Genomic DNA, 10980 nt, shown 5'->3' with positions numbered 1-10980 from the left:
CCATAAACAAAACAGCAGCTCGATGACACAAGTGTACCGGGGTTCAGAAGGAAAAAAGACAGTGTGAACACAAACCAACCGAGGAGGTGGCAGGGGGAGACAATCGAACTTGAGTACGGTCCAGGCAAATGAACCAAGGGTGAAAGCACCCTAAAAGACCACGACCATCTTGTCAGCGTTTTCTGCATCCTGACATGCTGGTTTTTGTTGTGTATTGGTTTTTTCTTTTTCGATTTTTGTTATCGGGCAAATGTCTCTTACATTCTTATTTTGTGGCGCTGTGGCTTAGCTGGTCAAAGCGCCTGTCTTGTAAACAGGAGATCCTGGGTTAAAATCCCAGCAGTGCCTAATGTACAGGTGCCAGCACTGCTTCTTCTTAAGAGTTACAAGTCTTTACGCAGCGAGCTGTTTAGCAGTCTGTTTCTTAACAAAACTCAAATCCTTAAGAACGCTGCTCGTTCAAGAGGGCTTTGGACGATGGCTTTATATAGCACGGTGTGGTAATGCGTAACCAATTGGACTTTAATATTTCAAGTCGACACATTCACACATGCAGCGCTACCGTTATTTTCATTTATTTATTTATTTTGATTAAATAATTATCCCCAATCACGGACGTCCGGCGCTGTGGCTTAGTTGGTCAAAGCGCCTGTCTAGTAAACAGGAGATCCTGAGTTCGAATCCCAGCAGTGCCTTGTCTGCAGTTGGCTCTAGTCTTATGGGCCAGAGACTACCAAAAAGTGCTTTCTGTGCAACAGTGCTAGAGGCAGCAGAGCACTCAGGCTCTGTGGCGCAATGGATAGCGCATTGGACTTCTAGGCTGTGAGCTGAGCCATTCAAAGGTTGTGGGTTCGAGTCCCACCAGAGTCGCTAGCTTTGTCCTTTTTCTTCACTGACTTAGGTGTGGTGCGTTTCCAACATTTTAGGCATCTGTCCATCCCGTTTTGCTTCTTTCTTTCATTGCGCAGTGCAGGCTCAGATACTAGGGTACTCTACAATGAAGCTGATGACTTATTTGAGCTGTTTTAAATAAGGGAGATCAGAAAACGGTGCAGGGCTGAGTGGGCTTAGTGTATCTAGAGGTTTTTTCTTTCAGTGTTAAGACTAAGTAGGCCGGCGACGAGTGGCACAGTAGGTAGTGCTGTAGCCTCACAGCAAGAAGGTCACTGGTTCGAGCCTCGGCTCAGTTGCCGTTTCTGTGTGGAGTTTGCATGTTCTCCCTGCATTAGTGTGGGTTTCCTTCGGGTGCTCTGGTTTCTGGTTTACTCCAAAGACATGTGGTACTGGGGAATTGGTTAGGCTAATTTGTCCTTAGTATATGAGTGTGTATGTGTATGTCTCCCAGAGATGAGTTGCGGCTAGAAGAGCATCCGCTGCGTAAAAAAACTTGCTGGATAAGTTGGCGGTTCAAACCGCTGTGGCGACCCCAGATCAATAAAGGGAATAAGCCGACAAGAAAATGAATGAATGAATGAAAAATATGAAACAAACTTTGCTTTAAGCATCTTCATTGTAAGAAACACTTTAGCTAGAAAGTCCTTCAGTCAAGAGCAGAGAGGCATGTTCTCCATTTGTTGATTAATTATCATAAAAACAGGTGGCAGAAGGATTATAGCCCGCGGTCTCTTTAATGGTTTCTCTTTTGATTCTCAACTCGTTTATTTCACGAATGATGGTTAATATGAATAATCACTGCGTTTTGACACCTATCTGACCATTAAAGCGCTCACGTTAAGATGGCTTTAGATGTGTGCGCTGACTGCCCTCTGCTCGTCTCAGTGTGCAGAATGAGACCGAATGCTGACTGCATGCTTCAATTCTGTGTGTCAGGCTACAAAGAAAACGTTTTATAAATTTCCATTAAATAATGAACATACCTTTACACTCTCACACGAGCTGAAGTTCCCTGTCAGACTTACGCAAGTGCAGAGAAGGAGTGAGACGTTACTTCCCGCGCATGGTAGAAATACGAGCAAACAACTGTAAATTAACAGAGAGCATATTTACTGGTAAGGAAAATGCATTAAAATAAATAAATAAATAAACATAAAAAACTGGGTAAATGCTCGTTTTTATTACATTTAATCAGTCATAGTTCAGTTTGACCTTAAGGGAAAAATGTTGGTTCTTAACCACGGTAAAGTTAGTTTGACATTCATTAGACGTTCGATTTCAAACCAATTAAATTCTTTGCTCCTGTTATAGTTTGAGCCAAAAATATGTCAGATAAGCATAAGTATGTGTTGCACAAGGCTTAATTTCTTGATTTAAAAAATAATAAATCAACCATACAAATGGATTCAACAATTTAACAATAAATTATACAATAAAACCAGGACCAAAATGTTCAGAAAAACATCCTGCTTATTGCACAAGACCCTGTTTTTGGAATTAGAACTTTATTTATTTTATTATATTTTTTGAATAACGTTTAATATAAAAATGGTAAAAGTGGATTCAACTCTGACACTATTTGAGATAAAATATTTAAATCAACGCTAAAATTGTCTAACTATTATTTTTTATAATGCACAAGCTTGGCGATGCAGTGGCGCAGTGGGTAGCAAATTCGCCTCACACCAAAAAGGTTGCTGGTTCGAGCCTCGGCTCAGTTGGTGTATCTGTGTGGAGTTTGCATGTTCTCCCTGCGTTCGCGTGGGTTTCCTCTGGGTACTCCGGTTTCCCCCAAAGACATGTGGTACAGGTGAATTGAGTAGGCTGAATTGTCCGTTGTGTATGAGTGTGTGGATGTTTCCCAGAGATGGGTTGTGGCTGGAAGGGCATCTGCTGCGTAAAAACTTGCTGGATAAGTTGGCGGTTCATCCTGCTGTGGTGACCCCGGATTAATAAAGGGACTAAGCCGACAAGAAATGAATGCACAAGCTTCGTTTTTGCAGTTATGCCTTTGCTGATTTAATTAAAATATGGTTGAATTGTTTAATTCATTCATAGCTATGTTTTTAATCGAAAAATTAAGCCTTGTGCAACATAAAGGCCAGATATTTCCATCGACTGTAAAGATTGTATGTGTAACTTTATCTCACATATTTTAGTCGTATTTGTATTTAATTGTATTTGATTTAAAACTAAGTTAGCTTTACCCCAGTCACACAGACGCGTCTTTCAAACTAAAGCCAACAATAAATACTGTCAATAAAAATACTAAATTAGTTATTAATATGCGAACAGAAACATGGACGGTCATGTTTGGTTAAAATAGCGTTCATTGACATTAATTTGTCATAGAAATAAACCTCCAGTGCAATATATCAACCAAACTAGCCTATATAATGTCACAACCTTTGAATGCTAGCCCTTGTTAAATGCACTGTAGACTACAAAGAAACAAACTTACACACGAGCTGAAGTTCCCTGTCAGACTCACGCAGGTGCAGAGAAAGAGTGAGACGTTACTTCCCGCGGATGGCAGTTTCAAAAGATAGAAACTGTAAATAACAGAAAGCATAGTTACTGGTAAGGAAAATGCATTAAAATATATTTAAAAACAATAGGTAAATGCTCGTTTGTGTTACATTTAATCAGTCATATTTTCATTTGACCTTAAAGGAAAAACGTCGGTTCTTATTAACAATATCCAACTTAACCTAGCTTACTGTTGTACTTTGGATGGACGGTTCAGACAAGACAATAATCATTTAAAGTAACGATTAAAAGGTAATGAAGCAGTCTTTTAACTTAAATATTGTAAATGTTTTATTTATACTTACCAGGGGAGAACAGAGGAAGAACTACGTCCTGGTGTCCATCAAGAAGCATAGAATCAACAAGAGGCAACACTGGTGCGATTTGGTAAACAGCCACTAGATGCCGCGGCGGCCATTTCAGCATATTATAAGTCTGTGAAATAAACTATTAAAAGTGCTGATGACTGTGATTGTGAGTGTTGTATTGTCGTCTTTCAGGATTTATCTCAACTTTAATGCGCTTTTTAAATAAATAAATAAATAAATAAATAAAGCAGCTGCTTGCCATCGCGACAGCAATAAGAGGCCGATAGCTTTCACTCCAAAATGGCGGAATCGCGGGGCTGTTGCTCTATATGGGGCGTCTGCAGACTTGGATCCAGGCAAGGTTTTAGAGATATATCCAGCTGCAGGCCCGCAGCACACACGTTTTAGGCACACACAATCTAGGACACACGATTTGGGCAAACCATATATGGTCACCACCTATTGAATTTCACAAGTTTGGTTTCCCATTTCAGTCATTATTATTATTATTATGTCGTTACGATCATTTTAACATCTCTGCAGTTTCTGAACTCAAATTATGTAAATAAAAATAATTGGTTAAAGACAATTATGACTTTATTCATGTGTCCACAGACACAAAGCAATCATAGACCGTCTAATTGTTGGATTAAGTGTAATAAATTAATTCAAGATCTTAATATTATCATACTTGGTTAAAATCCCTTTGTTGTAAAATATAAAAAGCAAACAATAATATGTCACTTTAAAATAAATTAGCCTACTATAGTTAATCATTTAAACAATATATATATATATATATATATATATATATATATATATATATATATATATATATATATATATATATATAGTTATAAACTGATTATCTTAACTGATTATCTGATTATAATAAGTTTATATATAAACTACTATCTTTTACCAAACTGTCGGAGCTGTTAGTTATATATATATATATATATATATATATATATATATATATATATATATATATATATATATATATATATATACACTTATTTTTTTTTTTATTATTAATAGTTAATTTGTTCCTAGGGCTAAATTTAGGTTTAAAAACAATTTATTGCTTACTATAAATTACTACAGTATTAAATGTGGGAAATCATTAATTAAAAGATTATTAGAAAGTTAAGCAAATAAATAAACACTATTAAATCGCTTGAGTAAAATAATATAGTGTTATACATTTGTTACATGTAAAAATATTTTTTATTACATATAATGTATTATTGCCTATATTTACTTGCTATTATTTCCTTCATCAAAAATTAATGCATTATATAAACTAAACCTGTCCAAATTAGATCGTTCAGCAAGGCCAGCAAACGAGTATCTGCTATATTATTGTCAGATAATAATGACTGATCAGCTATAATGACTGATTAAAAACTGTTCAGTCTATTATATTGAATGGCAATCGGAAACAACGCTCCCCATTCGGCCGTCTCGATTGCAATATTTGTGAAATAAAGTAAAGTAAACACTATTGTTTATTGTGTACAATATTTATTAACCACATTTATCAAAATATATCGATGACGATGTTCAAAAAGACGTTAATAACATAACATCCGTCGTAACCATATATGGTTTGCCTAGATTGTGTGTGCCTAAAACGTGTGTGGTTCTGCGGGCCTGCAGCTGGTTATTATTGGGGTTTTACGCCCCACAGCTTTACGCCCCTGTTGTTCCTAATGCGTTCAGTAGGGGGAGATGAAAGATACATGGCCACATAATACATTTGAAGTCAACGCTCTCCGATATTAAATGTCCTGTTAATAAATATATATAATTTTAATTAGATTACGCTAAATATGAACGCTAGATTAATGTATCATAAAGCGAGTTATAAACTCACTATAAAATATGCAGAATTGATACACTCAGCAAATAATTCCAGATTTGCAAAAGCTCTATTGCAAATTAATTTAGATTCATTTAATTAAAAAAATTAAAAACACAAGTTGTTGGATACTGTAATGGTTAATTGTAGCCTAGCTATACGTTTTCATATAGAGATATGCATTTGTTGTATTGTTTATATATAAATTTGCATTTTGAAAATAACAAAAAGATAACCAAACAATACAGTGTAATATGGAGTAATGATGTGCTTTGATATGAATGCAGAGGTATTGTTACAATGAATATTATGAAAAAATAAGGCATAAACAATATGATTGCATGTGCAATGCAAACTTTATTGGTAATATATAAAATGTACTGTATAGCTATATGAACAAAAATGAGCAGACCATTTATAATTGTGAGTTTCTATATGCATTTATGGATATATGATAGTTTAATTGTTTAAACTAGAACAGGATTGAATTATATTGATTGTAATTGAAAGCAATGCAATTTTAAAATGTAAAATAAAATCAATTAAATTTTCAGGTCTGTTTAGATTTATTTCAATATTTAAGAAAGTCAAATTTGGAGGAATAATGTAGTTGAAGTGTAGATTTGGCTGACAACCCGGACCATGCAAGAGTATTGTCTAATCTATGAGAAAATATATATCTTTAAATAATTGTTAAATATATAACTACTCCCTTGCTGAGACAAAAAGGTAAAAGACACTTTCTTATGTAGGTTAATGTTCTTTTACTCTTTTGTTGATGTAGAACATGTACCTGCACATAGTTACCTACAATTGAGTCACACTAACACCTTGCTGTTATACTACACCAATTTGTTTGTGTTGACATACACTCATATCGACCTTAATCTAATAAAAAAAAAGGGTTTAAGTTTCATGTTTGCTAATGTTTTAAACACGTATTTAACATAGATACCTCTTTATCTTGTCACGTTTGGTTGGGTGTGATAAAGTTCTGGAGGCTTAAAATAATACTGTACTGCCTCCTTCAACTGGACACAACAGGAACAACAGGGGCGTAAAACTGCTTGGGCCGTAGATCTGTCTGGATCCAAGTCTGTAGCCTCCCCCTACTCCTGTTGCTGGGCGCAGCTGTTGCAATGAAGATGTCGCCTCTTGGTCATTTTAAGCTCGCTGCGTCCATCAAACGCTGCCGCTGCTTTTTTTTTTTTTTAGATAAGCTTTTATATAGAAAAGAAGAAATGTACAATATAAATCAGGAAGCAGTCTGTAGGAGACTGAAACACAATACAGTTACAAAGGTATAAGAACAATAACAGAAAGAGAACAAAATAAAGGGGAAATACAGAAAGCATTAATACCAACATACTGAAATTATATTTTCATAAGTTTTTTATTAACTTGCAGAATGATTTGTTATTAGATACTTAGCTTTAAGCAAGGAATCGATTTCAATTAAAAATTGGGCAAATGATGGATTAAGAATTTTGCATAGAATATAAAAAAGTGACTTTGAATAATTGTTTAAATATTTAAATATAGTGTGCCCCCTAAAAGTACAAGTGAACACGCCCGGCCCCCCAGTTACTCTAGAACCGCCACTGGTCCAGAGAGGTCATGTTTTGACCCTCGATGGGTCTCACGCAGTCAAGTGATGCAATTTCGCAGGTCAGAATTTACCAAGCTTAAACTTTGCACCACAGCAACCTGCGAAACTTGACGCATGACCCTGCGTTTCTGGTCTGACGCATTCACATGCATATGAATGGAAGTCTATGGGGAAAAAAAGCCCAGTGTGACCGCAGCTTAATGCAGTGGTGCTCAACCCTGTTCCTGGAGATCAACCTTCCTTCAAAGCTCAGCTCCAACCCTGATCAGACACAACTGAACCAATTAATTAGGACCTGAACAGTACAGGAACAGGTGCCTAATGAACAGACGACTGCTTTTCACTAAGGGCTGCTGCTTATGCTAATGAGAAAAATGTGGGCGGGGCTTTCCCACTGATTGACATTCTCCCATTGTACACATCAAAGGCTGTTTTTCAATACAAGTTCTTCTGTGGTCTTGCGTCCTCATCATCAGTGCCAAAGTTCAGTTCCAATACTCAAGACCACAAGAACAGAGGACGCGTGAAACTTCCCAGATTTGATCTTGATATCGAGGACGCACCGATGCAGACTTTAGCATCAAACTCGCGCTAGAACTCCCAGAAGTCATTGCGACTGGAGGTGGGAGGCGCTGCACTAATTTAGGTTTATTATTATTAAAGTTGAGATATAATTTATTTACCTCAGGGGTCTGTTCTTCGTACCTCGCATAAATGATCTATGATGATTTGGCAGATCCTGGATCTGTTCATCTTGATAACTGATCTCTTGCTAATTTGGTTCTTCAAACGAGTTCGCGAATCAGATTAGAATGTCTGGATAAACTGATCTGAGATCGCTGCGTGTGTTGTGAAGGACAGATCTATCGATCCTCGAAATCATGATCAGCGATTGGCTGACGGCACAGCAGCGTAATGACATCATCTGATTACTATTCAATTATCCATGTGAGCAAAATTACATCAAATTAGCAGTAAACGGTTTGTTAAATATGACAGCGATAACCTTCCACATTTGTTGTGAGCTGCAGGCTTTACACTTTCATGTGTCAAGAGTATTCATCATGTATTTCAGTGCATAATATCAATGAACTATCAATTAGTTCTAGATTTAGAGAAGATTTTCTTTATTATAGTAGCTGTTTTTTAATCGGTGTAAAGAATAACTGGTTGTTTACAAAAGCATTTTGATATTGGTAAAGGTGTCTGCAACTTTTGTGAAGCATCAAATCACCGGCATATTAACTGTCAAAACATGTTTATGACTGCATAAATGTATTATTGCTTTACAAAAAAAAAAAAACTCCCTCCTTGTACTAAAGCGATCTAAAAAGTTTATATCAATAAGTTCTCTTTGCACCACCAGGTGGCAGTCTTTGTACTTTCATTTCTAGGGTGCAGATAGCTTAAGTTTCATTAATATGTACAACTTTATTTATTTTACTAATAACTATAACTTTATATATATATATATATATATAAATATATATAGTTTAAAAATATGTACCATTTTCCCAAGTGTATATAACTACTACTGTAAGAAAATGTCAGAATTCAGAACATACTTTCTGCATTATCTTTGCTTGAACTGGGGTCAGTTCTTCGTACGTGGATTACTCAGTTAGCTGGATTTGGATATTGACGATTTGACACGATCCAGGATCGTTTCGTTCTTCAAAGCTGATCCGAGAGTTGTTGTCATGGCAACAGATCTGCTAGGTCAAACCTGATCGGGAGCAGGTTCAATTCATATAAACAGAATTAGATCGGCTCAGTTCAAGCAAAGATAATACAGAAAGTATGTACCGAGTTCTGATATTTTCTTACAGTAAAAGTTATATACACTTGGGAAAATAGTAGTTTTTAACTATATATTTAAAGTTATAGTCATTAATAAAATAAATAAAGTTTTACATATTAATAAAACGTATGCAATCTGCACCCTCGAAATGAAAGTACAAAGACTGCCACCTGGTGGTGAAAAGAGAAAACTTATTGATATGAACTTTTTAGATCGCTTTAGTACAAATTGTGTATAATAGAAATGCACAATATGTGACTTTTTTTTAAAAGCAATAATACATTTATGCAGTCATAAACATGTTTTGACAGTTTATATGCCAGTGATTTGATGCTTCACAAAAGTTGCAGACGCCTTTACCAATATCAAAATGCTTTTGGAAACAACCAGTTATTCTTTACACCGATTAAAAACTGTACTATAATAAAGAAAATCTTTTCTAAATGTAGAACTAAATACACTGATTTGCATTGAAATACATGATGAATACTCTTGTCTTGACAAATGAAAGTGTAAAGCCTGCAGCTCACAACAAATGTGAAGTTACTGCGTGTCTTATTTAACAAGCCGTTTACTGCTAATTTGATGTAATTTTGCTCACGTGGATAATTGGATATTAATCAGATGATGTCATTACGCTGCTGTGCCGTCAGCCAATCGTTGCATTGCTGATCATGATTTCGAGGATCGATAGATCTGTCCTTCACAACACATGCAGCGATCTCAGATCAGTTCATCCAGACATTCTAATCTGATTCGCGAACTTGTTTGAAGAACCAAATAAGCGAGAGATCAGTTATCAAGATTAAAAGATTCAGGATCTGCCAAATCATCTTAGATCATTTAAGCGAGGTACGAAGAACGGACCCCTGAGCCGATCTAATCCTGTTTATATTAATTAAACCTGCTCCCGATCAGGTTTAAGCTAGCAAAACTGTTGCTATGACAACAACTCTCAGATCAGCTTTGAAGAACGAAACTATCCTGGATCATGTCAAATATCCAAATCCAGCTAACAGAGTAATCCACATAGAAAGAACGGACCCCTGGGCCCCGTTTTTCAAAAGAAATCCACTAGGATTTTGGATTGGATCAAATCTTGAAAATGGGTTTTTCAAAAGACAAAAACGGATTACATAATCGGATTAGATCACGTAATCCAATCTTGATTTTGATCCAGATCAAACCTTAAGTTTGGGTTTTTCAGACCTTTTTTGTAGGATTTGGATCACTTTGATCCAAAAAACCTGGATTAAACTGATCCTATCAGAAGGGTGGATTTAGTGTGGATTTCATGCCCAAAATGTAATGAAAACTTAAAAAAAAATTTAAATAAAACTATTTTTGGATCATGCAGTATCTTATGATAAACTATTTATTCATAAGGTTTTGATTTTATTTGTTGATCTGTCAGGCTATAGTGATTATAGGCTTTAACGTATTCAGCCTTTCAGTATAGGCCTTCAGCAAAATAGAAAGACTATTTATATATATTAAAATGTATATACAATACATTTTATTCTGTTACTAACTGATATATATATATATATATATATATATATATATATACATACATATACACACATCACAATGGAAAATATTTTTGTGTTTAGAATATTTAGTGATGCATGCAATGATTACAGAATAACAAAAAAAAAAAAAAAATGCAAAGAATGGCGATGCCTAAATTTTTAATCACTTTCAACAATTGCAAAAAGAGACTGAAAGGGCAGAAGTTCAGCTTCATCTGGCAGAGGAACAACTGACTCTAACCAAACTGCAGCAAACCAAGACCACACTTGAGATCCGCCTCCTAAAGAATACGCTCAGACAAGCTGCTCCCTCCACATCAGATGAGGAAGTCTGACATTGTGGAAGTTTCAACATTGTCTTTTTTTATTCAATACATCTATATTTGAAACTTATTATAAATATCCTCAATGTACAGTGTTGTAGATTTCAGATGAGCGGACTG

General features: G+C 35.6%; 1 protein-coding gene, 1 long non-coding RNA gene and 2 other non-coding genes across 5 annotated transcripts in view; 3 read left to right on the top strand and 1 right to left on the bottom strand.

The window, feature by feature from the left end:
• LOC141379214 (uncharacterized) overlaps positions 1 to 7177 on the bottom strand; it is a 33990-nt gene extending 26813 nt beyond the window's left edge. Inside the window, exons 1-4 of the long non-coding RNA XR_015479232.1 lie at positions 6709 to 7177; positions 3729 to 4048; positions 3356 to 3446; positions 1878 to 1980 (exon numbers count right to left, since the gene is read on the bottom strand). This is a non-coding gene — a long non-coding RNA (uncharacterized LOC141379214). The remainder of the gene's footprint in view (positions 1 to 1877; positions 1981 to 3355; positions 3447 to 3728; positions 4049 to 6708) is intronic.
• The window catches only part of btbd2b (BTB domain containing 2b), a 1074195-nt gene that overhangs the window by 48986 nt on the left and 1014229 nt on the right, over positions 1 to 10980 (top strand). Inside the window, exon 10 of one of the 2 annotated variants that reach the window (XM_087241705.1) lies at positions 3732 to 3889. The exons of the other annotated variant lie outside the window; for it this stretch is intronic. Within the exon in view, the coding sequence (XP_087097831.1) occupies positions 3732 to 3825 (94 nt within the window). The 3' untranslated portion in view covers positions 3826 to 3889. Of the gene's footprint in view, positions 1 to 3731; positions 3890 to 10980 lie in introns of those variants that run through there. 2 annotated transcript variants of the gene reach the window in all.
• trnat-ugu (transfer RNA threonine (anticodon UGU)) lies at positions 275 to 348 on the top strand. Its single transcript has one exon. It is a non-coding gene; the product is annotated as a tRNA-Thr (tRNA).
• trnar-ucu (transfer RNA arginine (anticodon UCU)) lies at positions 782 to 870 on the top strand. The gene is given in 2 exon segments: positions 782 to 818; positions 835 to 870. It is a non-coding gene; the product is annotated as a tRNA-Arg (tRNA).

Source organism: Danio rerio, chromosome 2 (genome assembly GCF_052040795.2).
Source record: "Danio rerio strain M-AB ecotype USA chromosome 2, GRCz13ab, whole genome shotgun sequence".
In the NCBI taxonomy this organism is placed as follows: Eukaryota; Metazoa; Chordata; class Actinopteri; order Cypriniformes; family Danionidae; genus Danio; species Danio rerio.
Note: the sequence above shows the minus strand (reverse complement) of the source record. Positions and strands in the feature narration are given on the sequence as shown.